Source organism: Ranitomeya variabilis, chromosome 5 (assembly GCF_051348905.1).
Source record: "Ranitomeya variabilis isolate aRanVar5 chromosome 5, aRanVar5.hap1, whole genome shotgun sequence".
NCBI classification, from domain to species: domain Eukaryota; kingdom Metazoa; phylum Chordata; class Amphibia; order Anura; family Dendrobatidae; genus Ranitomeya; species Ranitomeya variabilis.
The window spans coordinates 249491984-249511736 of record NC_135236.1 but is presented as its reverse complement, the minus strand read 5'-3'; the positions used below and the strand labels follow the sequence as shown (position 1 = coordinate 249511736).

The window sequence follows — 19753 nt, the reverse complement described above, 5'->3', positions numbered from 1 at the left end:
TCCCCCCAGCCGCCACAACGAGGGCCGATGAACCCCTCAAAGGCCCGAGACCCCCCCAGACCGAAAAGCCATGGCCCTTTCAATACCTTCTTGTAGGCCTAAAGCCCAAAGATCACAACCCACCTCATTTAAATGCACACCGTCAGCCAACCAATAACCACCTTCACCCTTTTCTAACTCAAAATGCCGAACGGCCACACCCCCATTCCGGGACACAAATGATGACACCGCTCTGTTCACCTTCACCCTAGCCTTGTTAATTTTAAAACAAGACCGCATGTTCCGCCAACGCGTACGTGGCACAATATCCGACCACACAACTGTTAGGCCAGGATACAACACCCACAACCGCAGCAAATCCTGTTTAATGTCCCTAACCAATTCCCGGAAAGGCCGTACCCCTAAATCGTTCCCCCCGGCGTGCAAAACCAAGATGTCAGGTGCCCTATCCAAACTCACACTGTTGTGCACCTCTTTCAAAACTCTGCTCCAAAGCATACCCCGGAAACCAAGCCACCGAACCACGGCCACCGTTCGCTCAAAACCCAGTTGTCTACCCTGGCTCCCCAATAAATGAACGAGTGACCGAAGATCCACACCAAAACCGGCGAAGACCCTGAAACAACAAAAAATAAACACTTAGAAAAAAACAACCAGCCAAGCAAATACCCCCAACACACAAGGCATTAACATTCTGCGGAAACCCGGTGAGGCCTAACATAACTGCGATACTTATTGGACTGCCACCGTCCAATTCGGCGAATGTCCTCACCCCCCAAACCGCGCAATGCGGCCTCGGTTGCCGCCCCAATCCGAAAAGAGTGAGGTGCAAAACATGAACTGTCTAACCCCAAACATTGCACCCCCTTCCTGAAAACCACCGTAAACTGATATCTGGACAAAAACGTACCATCAGCATGACACAATAAAGCACCATCCCTTTTGGGCCTCAGCCTAACAAAGCTAGCTAAACAACTCACCGGACACATAGCTGAACCAGCAACCCTCCCCAATACTACTCTCTGACCCCGACCCTCCTGATCGGTTTTTGACTTCCGCAACCAAAATTCCACCCGATCGGGAGACAACAACACATCTTTAGCTAGAACACCCCCCACCACCTGCTTACTGGGAGCGACCAGCTCCCCCAATCTAAGCGCCCCGAAAAAGGCAAACGAAAAAGCCAACCTGAAGAGACAGCATTCAAATTCCGACGAACATACAGAAGGCAGAATCTCACCTAATCGCTCCAACAAGGCGAAAGACACAGGGCGCCTGGTATCCCCTTGACCCCGACGCCTATGAAAACCTTTAACAGCCTGTGTAACCAAAAATACCTTAGACAAATCTCTCTGCCCTCGTAACTTAAAACCAAATGCTAACGCCGCCAAAGTACGGGACACCTTAGCCGCAGACCAACCTTCCGATGCCCAAACACTTAACCAGGATAACAACGCTCCCACCTGATCCTGCGCGCTCGCCCCATAACACCCTGCCACCAAGAAACCCTCCCAGGACAACCACACCGCCTGATAGGCATCCCATGTACTAGGAGCTAACGACGACCTAATCAAACCTTCACGGTCTCGAACACCACCTGCCAGAGCTCCACAGGGCATCGCAAGCCGACGACCTCTGCCTCCGGGGCCAACAACCGAAAACGGTCGAACTGTGAACGAGAAAGGGAATCAGCAATTGAATTACAAGAACCCGGCACATGGGATGCAGTCACATGCGCATTCAACCTTAAGCATGTCAATACCAACTGCCTCAGAACACGCACCACCGGGGGCGATGACGCCGCAGGCCCGTTGATAGCACAGACGACACCCAAATTATCACAATTAAATCGCACACGCTTATCACGGAAATCCTTTTCCCATAAATGGACCGCCACCAGGATAGGAAAAATCTCTAACAAGGCAATATTCTTGACCAAACCTGCAGCAACCCAGGCCTCAGGCCATTGTTCCGCACACCATTGCCCCTTAAAATATGCTCCAAAACCGATTCCTCCTGCGGCGTCCGTAAACAACTCCAGCGTGTCACTATCCATCACCTCATCCATGATCAAAGAGCGTCCATTATAATCCGACAAAAACATATTCCAGATCACCAAATCCTCCCTCACCTCCGCAGACAATCTGATGAAATGATGCGGGGCCCGTACTCCAGCCGTAGCACAAGCCAATCTCCTGGAAAAAACTCTTCCCATGGGCAAAACCCGACAAGCAAAATTAAGCTTCCCCAACAAAGACTGCACCTCCCGCAAAGACAACTTTTTCAAACGACAAGCCCTGGCCACTTCGGCCCGAAGACCTGTTACCTTCTCCATCGGCAAGCGAACCTCCCACCGCACCGTGTCAATCACAATGCCCAAAAAACAGAGACACGTGTCCGGGCCCTCTGTTTTTTCAGGAGCTAACGGAACACCAAAACGATTAGCCACCCACTGAACCGCATTCAACAACCTGCGACAACGATCGGACCCTGCAGGGCCAACGCACAAAAAATCGTCCAGGTAGTGAATAATGGAATCACCACCGGACACATCGCGGACCACCCACTCCAAAAATGAACTAAAGGATTCAAACAAAGCGCAGGACAACGAACAACCCATCGGTAGACACCTGTCCACGAAAAATCCACCGTTGCAAAAACAACCTAACGACCTAACACTGGATGGGTGAACCGGCAACAAACGAAACGCTGATTCAATGTCTGTCTTGGCCAGCAGCGCCCCTTTACCAGACCTGCGCACCCAAGCCACTGCCTCATCAAAAGATACATATACCACAGAGCAAAGCTCCGGTGCTATACCATCGTTAACAGATAAACCACGTGGATAGGACAAATGATGAATCAGACGAAATTTCCCGTGCTCTTTCTTAGGCACAACACCCAACGGTGACACCACTAAGTCCGACAATGGTGGCACCCTAAACGGGCCCGCCATACGACCCAGCGCCACTTCCTTGCCTAATTTCTCAGTGACCACCGCACTGTGCATCAAAGCAGAACGTAAATTTTTAACCCCTTGTGGCACTACAAAACTGGGCGCCGGTATCACGAAACCATCCTGAAAACCTGAAAATATTAACTCGGCCTTCACCTTATCAGGGTATCTACTTAGATAAGGGGCCATCTTTTCCAAACTCACCGGAGTCACCCCCTTGGGTATTACCAGCCCCGGACTTGGGCTTGCCTTTCCTAAAACATTTTGCGGCTCCATGAGAGGCGCCACTGCAATGGGAGCAGAGATGCTTAAACTTGCAGTTGGCCCCAAACTTGCATTGCCCTTCATTAAACTGCCAGCATAATCCCGGTTTTCGCTCTCCAGAATTACCCGACTGGGCCCCGGAACCCGACCCACCGGCATGACTAGCCTGGCCTGAGGATCCGGATCCCCCCTGAAAGGAATGCCCGAATTTATACTGCGCCATGACCCTCAGCCACAAGCCGATATCCTTCTGATCCCACCTTATCGTAGGCCGAATAGCTTTTCGCTGCCGAAATTGCTCATCATACCTGAGCCACGCCTGCCCCCCATAGACCCGATACGCCTCGCCAATGGAGTCCATGTAGCAAAACAACCCACCGGTGTTTTCCGGAGCCTTTTCAGCAATTACGCTGGCTAAAATTGCAAACGCCTGCAGCCAATTGGAAAACGTTTGCGGTATCAGCCGCCACCTTCGCTTTTCCTCGTCCTCCTTTTTACTTTCCTCTTTTCTACCCTTATCCAAATGAAACTTCTCTAGCGGAAGCAATGAAAATATCTGAACGTATTCATCTTTTCCAATTTTTTCTTTCACCTCCTTTTTAAGATGAGCTCCCAAAGGACCCTCAAAACATACAAAAACCTCTCCATGAGCCCTATCATCCAAATGCACCCTGCACTCCTTCTCCTTCTCAGTTTGTACCGACACGGACACTGGCGACGCTGGCACCTGCGTCGCTGCCATACCAATCAGGGGCCCGCAAGGGGGTACCCAAGCGGCCAGCTGCCGCTGCTCCAACAAATCCCTATCCAACCTAGCCAACAAAGCCTGCACGTTATCCAAAACTTCCCGTACACCTGCGCCTTCCGCAAAGCCCGACCGACTAACAACATCCGCACCGACTACACTACCCCGCGTACCACCAGTAACCGGTACGGAGACATTTTGCAGACACGAACTATACACAGACAAATACTCACCGGGCTGCGAGGAGGCTGTGACCCCTCCAGCCGGAATGCCGGTCTCCTGACGATCCTGCAGCCCGACCGCTGGCCTCGGCGAAGCCTGCCGCGAACGTTGCCTCTCGAACGTATGGCCCGGTGCCACCACTGAGGAAGAGGTCGACCCTCCGCTTTGGACTGGAGTGCTACTCCTTCCCGACCTTCCAGCCGAATCCCCTTGTCCTGCAAACGCCATCCCAGGAGCCGCAGATGCGCCCCCGCTGAAGTCCGGTTGCGCAGGATAGCCCCCCGCCAGCGGTGGCTGGACCGGCACATCGCCGGGTTGTAATGTGCCGTCCGCTCCACTGGTGACTCCAACGCTGCTCAGATCATGAGGGGCCGGCCGCGCGACAGGAGCATCGCCGCTGCGGCCTCCTGTACTGCAGAGCCTCCCTCGCTGCCCGGCGCGCGCTGGCTCCGCCCCCCTTCTGCCACGAGGCAGAGGCCTAGCAGCCGCCGATGGGGGCCCGCGCGGCTATAGGATTCCTCCCAGGCCGGGGCCTGCTGGCACTGCTACTCACCGGCGCCCGGCCTGGAGGGTCCCTGGAGGGGCTCCTGCGCCTGCGCTGGCCCCTGGGAGCCATATCTGGGGACAGTCTTTCCGGGGGCCTGCATCGCCGAGCACGCCGCTCCAAAGGGTGAACCGCTGCAGCCACCGAGCTCCCGCCGAGGATTCCTGCTACTTGCGCTTCCAGCCAGCCATCAGGGTGCGAAGCAGCCGCTGCCCTGAGGCTCTCCAAGGCCCGATCTAACGCCGACATAGTAAGTGGTGTGCTCTGGGGCTTCGGAGAGCGGGAACTAAAAGGCCCCACCCTCTACTAACCCCATAATACCCCCATCCCTAATCCCTCCTCCCAATTACCCTAAATACCCACCTCCAACCCATTGTCATGCTGGCCTCTGCCCAGGCCTTGGGTGAGGGGGTTGGGCGGCCTTGCTCCGGCCACTACTTAACGTTTGTGCAGCACTATATGGGGCAAGTGTCTGTATGGGGCATCTTATGGGGCCATAATCAACATTTGTGCAGCATTATATGGGGCAAGTGTCTGTATGGAGCATCTTATGGGGCCATAATCAACGTTTCTGCAGCACTATATTGGGCAAATGTGTCTATGGAGCATCTTATGGGCCATTATTAACCTTTATGCAGGATTATATGGGGCTACTGATTCAATATGGATATTCAAAAACACTTAACCTACTGATGTCTCAATTCGTTTTACTTTTATTGGTATCTAATTTAACATTATGGGGATTCAGGAATGTACCTTGGCTTGGTCATACAGTTTCAATAGAGTTAAGGTTCAAATGGGGGAGGTTTGGGGAGGGCGCCAAACTGATCCTTTGCCCCGGGTGCAGGAAAGGCTAGATACATATCTGCATAGGGCTTCCACGTTACTGGTAGTACAAAGGCTTTGGAAAAGCAAAATGGCTCCTCGCCCCTCCAAAGAAATTCAGCAAATTCTGCACTCCAAATTCCAAATGCCACCTCCCTTCTGAGCCCCACAGTGTACCTAAATCACCTATACAGTCCACATGTTTGGCATTTTTGAAGCGATGAGAACCCACTTAACTTACGGGTGCATGTTTCCAGAAGCATGAGCTGAGCATAACGTACTGGTCAATATAAGGTACTGGTCAATACAACATACTGATTACTACAGAGTGTACTGGTCACTACAATGGCAGTTTGCAATTTTAACTTGGCAACATTCAATGCTGCTTGTTTCTGGAAAACACCCATGGAGTCAAAATCGTCACTACACCTGTAGATAAATTCCCAAAGGGGTTCAATTTGCAAAATGGGGTCACTTGAGAGAGGGATTCTGCTTTTCTAGCACTTAGGGGCTCTTTATATGGAGTCCGCAAACAATTCTAGGAAAATATGCGCTCCAGGAGGCAAATAGTGGTTGGATACCTAGCTGTGTAGCCGTATTTAAAAGCACAGCATGCTCTGCCCAGGCATACCACAATGGGCCTTTGATCATCTCCCAGGATCTGTACCTCTTATGAACAACTTTTGGCCTCCTGATCAACCATCTAAGGAGAAACGCGTTAAGTCAGAGGCATAGAAGCAATGTCTATTGACATACATCCTTATAAGTAACCTTTGCCTTATTATATCATATTGTGTCCTGCTATTCCTTCCCCACCTTTAGCATAGTGTTGACTGTCTATCCTAGGTTCCGTATAGATGATCAAATATTATAGGGCATATAGGGCAAGTGAGGGGTAGCCGCTGTGGAGCAGGGGCGCCATATATCTTATCTAGGATGCCACCCTTCTCTGGTAGGCAGGGATTATCTAGCTGACACCTTAGGGATTCCTAGGCCCTGTGTAGTAGCACCTGGGACCTCTCCCATAGAACTCATCTAGCCCACTTGTCCATCCTGATATTGTGACCTATATTTTATATATCACAAGATTATTTCAAGGACGAGACAAAGGAAGTGGCATCCGGAGTTTCTGACTGTGTATATATATGTATATATATATATATAAAGTATATATATATGAATTACTCATAACAGTGATTCATTGGTCAGAGAATCAGTGGGATCCGTTGAAGCATTCCAAAATTGTTACCTCATAAAGTGACAGTGGTCAGAATTGTAAAAATTGGCCTGGTTATTAACGTGCAAACCAACTTGAGGAGTGAAGGGGATAAGCTTCAGTGACGGCCCCTGCATTTCATTCATTCCCCAGTCTTTTACAGCCGGGAGCGGCAGCATTAGCAGCGCTCCCGGTTGTAAATGTATTTAACCCCTTGAGATGGATTTACAGCGTGGGACTTGACTGTACAGTGGACAGGTATGGGATATTGTTGCTTTTTTATTTTGGAATTTTTTACAGGAGAATGAGGGTCTTTGGTTGGATTGAGCGTACAATAAAGATAATCAAACCTGTGTGTTTATTTATTTCATTAAAATACTTTATTCTTAATGTGTGTGTGTGTGTGTGTTATTCTTAATGTGTGCTTGTGTGTGTGCTTTCAGACTAGTGGCTTAATATTGGATAGTAGTCTTATTGCGTCTATCATTTTCATAGGAAAAAAAATGCTATTTTGTCCAGCTTTTTCAAGAGATTCTGTATGGAGCCTCCATTGTTGATTTGATCCTTGTATTATTTTGCTACCAATAATTTGTAACTGGCAACTACACACATTAAACTAGAAACACTAATAAAATGTTACTGTGATTCTACATGTACAAATTCTTAATTCATTTTAGATATTTACTTTTGTAACCTCCATTTGGCTTTTAACATGATGGATTTCCATCACTCTCAGTTCATTCTGCTTCTGAAGCTCCTTTATCTTCTGATCTTTCAATGTTAGATCTAAAATAGGATGACATGATAATGAGGAAAAAAATCATGAAAAGCTTTTCTGCATTGACATTTCTTTTTTTTGCATTCATTATTTTTAAATTTTAAACATACAAAGAAGGTAAAACTCACAAATCACAGATCACGGAGAACGTAGTCTCCTGAAGAAGCATAGTTTATACACGTGAGTTTATAAAAACAACAATGGGAATATAAACAGTGATGGCCCTTCATTTCTGTGTGCAGACGTTTTATGTGGTATGATCTATGTCGAGCAGGCTCGGACTGGCCCACAGGGTAACAGGGGAATCCCCAGGTGGGCCCCTGTGCAGATCTGGGCCCCCAACCCCGCTGTATGGGCAGTACTTGGCATAATTCACTTGATTCACTCTGTACAAAAAAAAGCAGCATCTCATCATTCATTAACCACGCTACTCAGTTTATTATTATATAGAGATAAAAGTAAATTTGTGAACGAAGGTAGTATAATATTTGCATGCAGGTGAAAAGTGGGCACCCCCAAAGTCAATGTTATTGGTGGGCCCTTGTCACCCCAGTCCAGTCTGACACTGATGTCGAGTATTTCAAATGACATTTGGAGAGGTGTTAAGATGTATGGGGGTAATGGCAAATCAGACTTTGGTGCTTGAAAATTTGTGAAGCCGTCAGAATTTTCCACATCTCTGCATAAATTTGACCTATAACTACATGAGATTTTCACACAAGTAATAAACGTAGATAAAGAGAACCAAATCAGACAAATGAGTAATTTTTTTAAATTACGAAAAGGATTCAAAATAACATGTCTGTAGGTGTCAAAAGTTTGTGAACCTTTGCCTTCAGTATCTCGTGAGGCCCCCTTGTGTAAATTTTGAGTAAATGTAAAAAGTCGCAATTGATGAATCAGCCGAAAACATCTGGAATTCTGAAATTGCTAAACACCTCCCACAAAGTGGAAAAAAAGACAAAAACAGGTGAGCACACATAAGATAGACTTCAAAAATTATGCAAATAGAATAATGAATGGGTGCAAACAAAAAAAAAAAGAACAAAACACAGAAAGCTTGAAAAAGAAACTTTGACTTGCTTATTGCAAAACTTTGGGTATGATTCATTAAGGTCAGTGTTGCTCATGCCAGTTTAGATGAGGAAATGTGCTGGAGTCAGACGCTCCTCATTCGTGTATGTAGTCCTCTTCATAAACAGGAGCATTAGATGAGTGTTCCGTGTGCACCTCTTCACAAATCTTACTACAGTCCCTGCTGGAAGGCGTAAGATTTGTGGTGTAGTGAACACTGCCGTTGATCATGAATTTGATGAGTGGCAGTCGTCACGCCCCTGTCCCACCCCAGCTCCACTCACTTTGTTTGTCACTGGGCTATAATGATGTGAGGCAAAAGTCACAAACAATAGTGATATAAAAGCTTCAAATCTGTCTCTTTAACTTTATTCATCTTTAATTATTCTTATGTACAGCGACTTGTGTACTTGTGTACTTGTGTTGTTGTTTTGCTTCATGTCCTATGTTCTCTTGAGATTCAGATCTTGAACAGATGTCCTGACATTTTCCTTTAGGATTTGCTGGTATAATTCAAAATTCATTGTTTCTTCAATAATGGCAAGCCATTCTACCTCAGATGGATCAACACAGACCCAAACCGTGATACTGTAACCACCATGTGTGTACAGATGGTATGATGTTTTTATGCTGTGTTTTCATCCATCCACAAAACATTGTTCCAACTGATCTTTAGCAAATTGCAGATAGACAGCAATGTTCTTTTTAGAGAGCAGTGGCTTTCTTCTTGTTATCCTGCCATGCACACAATTGTTGTTCAGTATTTCCCTGATGGTAGACTCATGAAAATTAACATTAGCAAAGCTGAGAGGCCTTTAGCTACTTTGAGTTTACCTTGGGTTTCTTCATGACCTCGTGGACTAAGATACTCCTAGCTCTTGGGCGTGATCTTTGATGCCTGACCACTCCTAGGAAAGGTAATAATAATCCTGAACATCCTGCCTTTGAACGCAATCTGTCAGACTGTGGATTTCTGGAGTCTAAACTCTGTAGAGATGGTTTGGTCGCTTTTTCAGTCCTGGTGAGTATAAACAACTCTTATTCTGAGGTCTTGTGAAACCTCTTTTGTTTGTGCCATTATACACTTCCACAAACATGTTGTGAAGATCAGACTACAGTTATTAAAGAGTAGTTAGTACACCATTGTCCGCCTATAGCAAAATATAATAGCAAAATGCTGCTCACCTTCCTGTGTCTGTAACAGCTGCTCAGTCAGCTGGCCAATATCTTGTCTTGATTGGTTTAGCAATTTCTCCAGCTTTTTCCTGCCCCTGTAGGGCAAAGATCATGTTCAGTAGTATTAGTAAGTATGTAGTCTTATGATGTGTGTAAATCTAAGCATTTGAACACTGCTGATCTATCAGCTCTGGCATCAGTGTTTGCCATATTCTTCAGTGTTACATACCTGTCATCTAGAGGTTTTCTGAAAAAATACAAGCACATAGAGAATTGTATTATTTAACATCAATACCCATTCTGGTTGTTATTGCTGAATATTATCTGCAGTCCGTCACCTCAATGTGAAATTTCTGCATAGCACTGCAGAACTATTCTTATAATGGATTACACATTTATTGAAGGGAAACTTGACAGGCGATTCATCCTGCCAAAACCATGGGCAGCATGAATTGCCACCTAGCCGCACAATTGTAGCCAGGTACATTATCTCTGAAACACACTGGTGTTTCATAAATAATATATTTTGAAAATCTGAATGGGCATCACAGAGGAAGATGAGACTACCCCACCACCACCCCTTGCTTTCTCCCTCTCTCTAAATGATTGACAGGCCTCTCCGAGGTGTACATAGAGAGAGATGTATCAATCACCTGCTGTGGTGCTCAGAAGATATAAGCAGTGTGGCGCTCACCTCTCTAGGTGATTGAGATAGATCTGTCAATCACCTGCTGGAGTTATGACAAGATCCAGCAGGGGCGACCCTGGAGTACTCTGCTCTCTGTCTATGGTAACCGACCAGATCTTCATAGTATTTTATTTCAGTTTAGGCAGCAAGAATTACCTTTAAAATGTTCCTATGGTGAATCTTGCGTTACAAATTGCTATAAGAAAAATACCTTCATCTGAAGACCTCTGCCCCAACATATGTATTGTAATACAATAAAATATTTTCCATTAGAAGTGCTGGAGCCTATTTTTTCTAAGTACTAATTGCTTAAAAAGTTATTATTTTGTTCTTGTATCTAATTAAATGCCCACAATGTTAACTGGACCTCAAGGCATCCATTTCTGGCTACATCAGATATTTATATAAATGAGGCTGTAGATGCTGTGATTTCCCACAGTAAAAGATTTTATATTTCAAGACCTATTCTCTTTGTGTTTACAATGATATCCTATGTGGTGCTGTACTTTTTTCACCAGTTGTATTCCTACATTTTCATTGTATCAACAAGAAGGAAAAGTCATAGAAATATGGAAATGACAGAAACTAAGACATGTTAATTAGTGATGAGCGAGTATACTCGTTGCTCGGGTTTTTCCCGAGCATGCTCGGGTGGTCTCCAAGATTTAGTTTGTGTCGACACAGCTGCATGATTTGAGGCTGCTGGACAGCCTGAATACATGTGGGGGTTACCTGTTTGTTAGGAAATCCCCACATGTATTCAGGCTGTCTAGCAGCCGCAAATCATGCAGCTGTGTCGACAAAAACTAAGTCTCCGAGCATGCTGAAATACTCGAAGGACACCTGAGCATACTCGGGAAAACCCGAGCAACGAGTATACTAATGTTAATGATATGCAAATTATGAAAAAATTGAAACAAAATGTTCAATACTTGATACTAAATAAACTGAGATGTGAGTGACATGAACTGCAGAATGCACTTAGGCATGGAAATCATGTGGGGAGCTCCCTTTGTAATTGCCTACCAATGACGTTCCAGTATGTGTTTGAAAGGAGACAAGTTTAGAGATGCTGAAGGACATGGTAGCACATTTAGGCCATACAGGCTTCTCACTACAGCACAAGCAGCATACTGTTGGGTCAATGTTGTGTTTAAAAACAGCTCCTGGGATGCTTTGGAGAAATGGCTGTTGATACACCTTAGTACTGTACTTTACTTCCCACATCAATCCCACAGACAAAGAATGTAGTGGAGGTCGAGCGTACAAACCATCGCTCAATTCAAGGCTCTGTAAGGCCGGTTTCACATGTCCGTTTTTTAACGGTACCGGAGATATCCATGTCCGTGTGTGTACTCGTGTGGCACAAGCGTTGCAACCATAAGCCACATCAGTACCACACGGACGGCCGCTGGGGAAGAAGCGCTACAGTAAGTGCTGTTCCCCGGCGACAGGTTCTGAAGCCGGCTCTCATCATTCTTCCCTGCTCTGCCGGCGAGCAGAGGAGAATGATGAGAGTTATATTAAAGCAGCAGGTGGGGGCTTTTGGGACTCTTAGCTGCCGCTAATAACAGTGACAATACGGTGCGGATGATCTGGGTATTCCACAGCCGCCGGCTGCGATCTAAGGAAATAAATGAATGAAAACCCCGACGTGGGTTCCCCCCTATTCTCTTGAACCGACCAGACAAAACTCACAGCTGGGGGCTCCAACCCTTAGCTGTCAGCTTCTGCAAGGTTGGTTATCAAGAATAGAGGGGTCCCCATGCTGTTTTTTAAATTATTTAAATAAATAATTTTAAAAAACGGCGTGGGGTCCCCTTCATTTTTGACAACCAACCTTGCTAAAGCTCACAGCTGGGGGCTGCTATTCTCAGGCTGGTAAGGGGCCATTGATATAGCCCCCCCAGCCTAAAAACAGCAGCCTGCAGCTGTCCAGAAAAGGCGCATGTATGTATGACATCAAGCCCACGGCTCAGTAATGGAGAGGCATCTGGAAGACACCCATCCATTACTAATCCTATAGTTGTATTGTTGGTAAATAAAGACACAGCCAGAATAAAATCCTTTATTTGTTATAAATTTACAGAGTCCTATTCTAAATTAAACCATACTTACTGCAACACCTAATTCCTCGACGCCCTCGATCTCCTGTAATAAAAGTAAAATAAAAAACCAACAATATACCATACCTGTCCGTCATTCTGTCCCACGCAATAATCCATGTCTGGGGGCTAAATAGTTTTCAACCTGGATGGTGCCAAGATGCGACTGTCCTGGCTGAAAACCACTGGTGAATGAGCTGCTGAGAGCACAGCATCATTCACCAGCGGTGACATCATCGTGGCCGGGCTGAACTGCGGTGACCTCAGGACCACGGGAAAAAGCCGGTGATGCGTGTCACACGGAAGACATCAATATGTGTTCTTCGTGTGCACGTGTGTGGGACGTTTTGCCATCCATGCTGACTGTAAAAAACGGATATGTCAGCGTGTTTTGCCCAAGGACACAAGATCCATGGAAACACACTGACATGTGCACAGACCCATTCATTTGAATGCGTCTACGTGTGTACGTGTCTCTGGTACGTGTGAAAACTGTCACCATATTTACCGGAGACACGGACGTGTGAAAGAGGCCTAAGACCCAGTTCCCAGGATCCAAAACCCTGTTCTTGAGATCATTGGGGGGCCCACAGATCAGACCCCCAATGATCAGTAAGTTACCCCCTATCCAAAGAAAGGTTGATAACTTACTAATTTAGGAGTAACCCTTTTAATGGGTTGTCCGGCTCTATAATATTGATGACCTAGCCTTAAGATAGGTCATCAATATCAGATTAGCTGGGTTTTGACACCCCCAACAACCAACTGTTACCAGCTCCCTTTGACTTGGAGCTGAAGTGCAGTACTTGGCAGTGGCTGATAATAGCTGATTAGTGATGAGTATCAGACCCCCACCAGTCTAATATTGTCTAGTGTCTTCATACCAGGCAACCCCTTTAATGCTCATTAACAGAGTCATAACACTTCTCTTAGCATTTTTAATGGGAACCCTGTCCTAAGATTTATACTGTCCAAATCACAGGTAACATGAATCATACACAGGTTGGGTTATGCAGTCATGTATGTATAGGGAAATGCCTGTCAGTATAGGGGAACAGATTTTGGAGAACCTGCCAGGGACCAGCTTCTGACTAGTCAGTCAAGACACAGACTCTGATCCATTAAATAGGTTATCCAAGTTTGACACAAATGTTCACAGTCACTCTATGTGACTGCAGACTTGTCAATCCCACAAATTAGGATTCTCCGGAGCTTTGAGCATGCGACCACAAGTATGCGATATGCATACTCCGACCACATTCCGACTAGACAAGTGTGGCCTCATATAATACAAGTAAATTCAGCGAGGCTGGACACGAGCATCCTAACAGCAGGTGCTGTGAGGATTCACGTCTGCAGTCACATACAGTGATTGAAAACTTTATTGCCAAACCTGGACATCCCCTTTAAGGTGTTTTATGTCAGAATTCTTCCATAAACACCTTAAGTCAAATTTTTTTGAGTAACTCAGAATTTGCGTAAAAATGTTGAGACTTTTTGGCATTTTCACTCCAATCCTGGCTTACTTCACCAAAATAGGCAGAGTCAGGGCTGGAATAATTCAATAAAAGTTTTGATTATCTACAGTAACACCAGAAACATATTCAAGTCCCTGATTCGAGTACCATTTCTTTTTTTTTTTAATTCGTTTATTAATTGCAAAGTAAATCATACAATACACAGATTTGCATTTGTTTCTATCATTATCCATTATAACATACAGTGTGAATAGTTACAATGCATCATCACATCTGGAGTATTACAAGAGTAATAAACGGTGCATGTCAATCACAAGTGTCCTATTGTATAACCTTAACTACATCAACTACTAAAAGAACTAAAAGAACGCCGCCAATAGAAAATTCCGTATGAATTTCACCCTGTAAGCAATGTCCCCAAAACCACAGACCCTACTTCCTACGTGTATGTTAAATTGTTATAGATTATAGAGTATGGTGGGAGGAGTTCCATTTACCCCATATTTTCTCAAATTTATCTGGACATCCTCTATTCTGATATAATGTCCGTTCATACGGGATAATTGAGTTCACTAAATCCACCCAAGCTCTAAGAGATGGGCAAGAACCACCCATCCATCGCAGCGCCAGTACCTTTCGCGCCAGAAACAGTGTCTCTCGCAAAAAAATCCCAGTGTGGTGGTCCCAAGCCTCCGCATCCCACACCCCAAATAAACAGGTCAATGGCTCAAGTGGGACAGGAATCAACAACAAGGATGTCAATAATGTCATCACCTCCTTCCAATAATGAAAGGTAACGGGACATTTCCATATCATATGAATAAAATCCGCATCACTTGAGTGACATCTCAGACAATCTGACGAATGGAGACGACCCATTTTAAAAAGACGAGTCGGGGTCAGTTAGGATTGATATATAATGTACAACTGAGTCATCCTATTGTTGATTGATGGGGAAACCTTAGTTGGAGATTGCAAAATGTCGTCCCATTCTTCCCCCAGTGTATCTGGAAGAAGCCTCTCCCACCTCCTCTTAATAGAATCTATAGTAGACCCCTCTCCTATGGATAATAGATAGGTATATAAAGAGGAGATAAGTCCTTGAGGACCTTGTGAATTGAGAATTCCTATCAATGGTAAAGATGAAATGGCTCGACCCGTACCCATATTATGCACGTGTGATTGAAAGGCTGATCTCAATTGTAGATAGCGGAAAAATTGGGATCTTGGAATGTTGTAAGTGTTTTGTAATTGTTCAAAGGAGGTAAAAAAACCCTGGTTATGTATATTACCTATTGAGAGAACACCGTGTGATATCCAAAATTCCGTGGATGGGTGGCCCAATAATCCCGGGAGATAACTGTTATTCCACAGTGGCATTTCGGCCACTATATCAACAAATTTAGTTATTTTTTTAATTTGACTCCATATTGATCGTGTCAACCGAAGCAAAGGTAGCAAACGGGGAAAACCAACCCTCTCCATTTCCAGAAACCCAAACGGACAATCAATCCGGGCAGAATAAAGCAAATGGCTCTCTGAATTTGGAAGAGAATTAGAATTATTGGGCATCCATTTATTTATCATTTTAACCTGCCCGGCCAGATAATATAAGTAGAAGTCTGGCAAAGCCGCCCCTCCCCCCCACCTCGGTCTCTGCAGAACAGATAGCCTAAGTTTAGGCCTATTTTTCCCCCATATAAAAGACGTGGTTAGGGAAGTTAGAGTCGCAAAGAGAGATTTAGGTAGTGGGACAGCACTGTGTTGAAAGCAGTAACTTAATTTGGGGAGCAGTATCATTTTGATCAAATTAATGGGACCAGCCACAGAGAGAGGGAGTTTATCCCAGGTAGTAAATTTGGACTTTACCAGATCTATTAATGGGTAAATATTAAATTGTATATCAAATCTACTATGTTGAGACATATGGATTCCCAGATATTTGAAATTGGAGACGATGGGCAACGACGAGAGAGTTTCGAGACGTGACATTGGAATATGAGAAAGAGGCATCAGGGCAGACTTATCCCAATTTATATAAAGACCAGAGAATTTGCTGAATTTGTCTATAATCGTTATTACTTTCGGTAGCGTATCCTCTGTTTGATCCATAAATACCACCATATCATCAGCATAAAGACCAATAATATCTACCCAATCTGCAATGCGTATCCCCTTGATGTCAATGGAGGACCTCATCCGTATTGCCAGAGCCTCTATCGCCAAGGCAAATAGAGCAGGGGAAAGAGGGCATCCCTGGCGAGTTCCTCTATGTAAAGAAAAAGGCTCAGATATTGAGCCATTCACTACCATACGCACCCTGGGTTTCGTATATAATGTACCTATCCCTTTCAGAAATTTGTCCCCAAAACCATACCTCTGCAAACATGCAGATAGGAAGGACCACTCAAGGGAGTCAAAAGCTTTGGCTGCATCTAGTGATGCCAATGCCCACTTATTATCTGGTTCCAAAGAGCTATATTGGATAACCGACTGGACCCGTCTAATATTGATGGAAGTGCTTTTCCCAGGCATAAAGCCAGTTTGGTCTAGGTGTATAAGATCTAATATAATCGTATTCAGTCTGGTAGCCAGAATTTTGGTAAAGATTTTATAATCTACGTTCACTAGAGATATAGGTCGATACGATCCACAATCGAGAGGATCCTTCCCCTCTTTCCTGAGCACAATAATATTGGCATCATAAAACGTTTCAGGCACTGACTCTCCCCTCCATATTCCTCTGAGTACCTTCAATAGAAGCGGTGCCAACTTATCTATGTATTTTCTATATAGCTCAATGGGAAACCCATCAGGACCCGGGGCCTTCCCAGTAGCCATGTCCGCTATAGCTTGTTCCACTTCCTCCAAAGTAAACTCATGCATAAAGGCTTGTTGGGATGGGCTCAGCGAGGGGAACGTTATATCTGATAAGTAATCCAAACATTCACCAGTATCAAAACCGCTACTAGATTTATATAATGAGTTATAATAGTCGTGAAAACATTGAAGTACCTCATCAGTAGAGGACACTAATGAGCCATCAGGCACACGGATTTGCAATATTGTGTTGGAGGTGTTATGTTGGCGTACTAAGAAAGCCAGGAGTGTACTGGCCTGATTCCTCAGCTCAAAATAGGACTGACGGGTAAAAAATAATTTGCGTTTCGACTTAACGTCTATATGTTGGGTATATAATCTCTGGGAGGTAAGCCATTCAGCCCTGTTACTGCTGGTCTGATTTGCTATATATGTGGCCTCTGAATCCTTTAATCGTTGCTCCACCTCATCATCCTCCCCTGCCGTTACCCTTTTAATGTAGGAAATTGTAGAGGACAAGCACCCCCTTAAATATGCCTTCAGGGTGTCCCAAAATAAACCAAGATTCTGGGGTTCCGGATGTGTTAAAACAAAACAATTTAATTGGTCAATTGTCCTATCACTAGAATCTATTAATTTCAACCAGAAAGGGTTTAATTTGCAGGATCTTTTGTTATTGGACTGCCCATATTTAAGTTTAAGAACTACTGGACTGTGGTCTGAAATCCCTCTGCTGCCATGGTCAACACTATCCACCTGCAGTGCCACACCACTAGATCCAAATATACAGTTAGGTCCATATATATTTGGACAGAGACAACATTTTTCTCATTTTGGTTATAGACATTACCACAATTTAATTTTAAACAAAACAATTCAGATGCAGTTGAAGTTCAGACTTTTAGCTTTCATTTGAGGGTATCCATATTAAAATTGGATGAAGAGTTTAGGAGTTTCAGCTCCTTAACATGTGCCACCCTGTTTTTTAAAGGGACCAAAAGTAATTGGACAATTGACTCCAAGGCTATTTCATGGACAGGTGTGGGCAATCCCTTCATTATGTCATTCTCAACTTAAGCAGATAAAAGGCCTGGAGTTGATTTGAGGTGTGGTGCTTGCATTTGGAAGGTTTTCCTATGAAGTAAACATGCGGTCAAAAGTGCTCTCCATGAAGGTGAAACAAGCCATTCTTAAGCTGTGAAAACAGAGAAAAAACCCATCTGAGAAATTGCTACAATATTAGGAGTGGCAAAATGTACAGTTTGGTACATCCTGAGAAGGAAAGAAAGCACTGGTGATCTCATCAATGCAAAAAGACCTGGGCGCCCACGGAAGACAACAGTGGTGGGTGATCGCAGAATAATCTCCATGGTGAAGAGAAACCCCTTCACAACAGCCAACCAAGTGACCAACACTCTCCCGGAGGTCGGCATATCAATATCCAAATCTATCATAAAGAGAAGACTGCATGAAAGTAAATACAGAGGGTTCACTGCACGGTGCAAGCCACTCATAAGTGTCAAGAATAAAAAGGCTAGTCTGGACTTTGCTAAAAAACATCTAAAAAAGCCAGCACAGTTCAGGAAGAGCATTCTTTGGACAGATGAAACCAAGATCAACCTCTACCAGAATGATGGAAAGAGAAAAGTATGGCGAAGGCTTGGTACAGCTCATGATCCAAAGCATACCACATCATCTGTAAAACACGGCGGAGGCAGTGTGATGGCTTGGGCATGCATGGCTGCCAGTGGCACGGGGTCACTAGTGTTTATTGATGATGTGACACAGGACAGAAGCAGCCAAATGAATTCTGAGGTATTCAGAGCCATACTGTGTGCTCAGATCCAGCCAAATGCAGCAAAACTGATTGGTCGTCGTTTCATACTACAGATGGACAATGACCCAAAACATGAAGCCAAAGCAACCCAGGAGTCTATTAAAGCAAAGAAGTGGAATATTCTTGAATGGCCAAGTCAGTCACCTGATCTCAACCCAATTGAGCATGCATTTCACTTGTTAAAGACTAAACTTCAGACAGAAAGGCCCACAAACAAACAGCAACTGAAAACCACCGCAGTGAAGGCGTGGCAGAGCATCAAAAAGGAGGAAACACAGCGTCTGGTGATGTCCATGAGTTCAAGACTTCAGGCAGTCATTGCCAACAAAGGGTTTTCAACCAAGTACTAGAAATGAACATTTTATTTAAAATTATTGAATCTGTCCAATTACTTTTGGTCCCTTTAAAAACAGGGTGGCACATGTTAAGGAGCTGAAACTCATAAACCCTTCATCCAATTTTAATGTGGATACCCTCAAATGAAAGCTGAAAGTCTGAACTTCAACTGCATCTGAATTGTTTTGTTTAAAATTCATTGTGGTAATGTCTATAACCAAAATGAGAAAAATGTTGTCTCTGTCCAAATATATATGGACCTAACTGTATAGTCTATATGAGATAAAGATTGTTTAGTGGATGAGTGGCAAGTATACCCCCTAACCTCCGGGTGCCTCATTCTCCACAAGTCCAACCAACCGCTGCCATCCATAAACAGTGCCAGCTGGGAAGGGGACTGAGGCAAAGACTCCCCGGATACTGTGTTATCCAATCTTACTCTGTCCATGGAATGATCCATGACTAGGTTAAAGGGAACCTGTCACCACGTTTTTGGAAGATGGGATAAAAATAGCGTTAAATAGGGGCAGAGGTGGGCGTTACATTAGTGTGTGTGTTATGCGTTTATTACCCACCTAAGTTGCCGAAATAACTTTGCAAAGTCTCCGTTTTCGCCTGTCAATCAGGCTGGTCAGGTCGCATGGGCGTTGTCTTCCCCCAGATTTGGCGTAGTTTTCCGTTGGTGGCGT

At 44.7% G+C, this 19753-nt stretch overlaps 1 protein-coding gene across 1 annotated transcript in view; it reads right to left on the bottom strand.

Moving 5' to 3' along the window:
- Window positions 1–19524, bottom strand: part of LOC143774969 (uncharacterized) — a 76016-nt gene extending 56492 nt beyond the window's left edge. Inside the window, exons 1-5 of the mRNA XM_077262779.1 lie at window positions 19425–19524; window positions 16449–16998; window positions 10030–10047; window positions 9810–9895; window positions 7458–7558 (exon numbers count right to left, since the gene is read on the bottom strand). Coding sequence (XP_077118894.1) covers window positions 7458–7558; window positions 9810–9895; window positions 10030–10047; window positions 16449–16998; window positions 19425–19524 — 855 coding nt within the window. The remainder of the gene's footprint in view (window positions 1–7457; window positions 7559–9809; window positions 9896–10029; window positions 10048–16448; window positions 16999–19424) is intronic.
- Window positions 19525–19753: the final 229 nt, after the last annotated feature.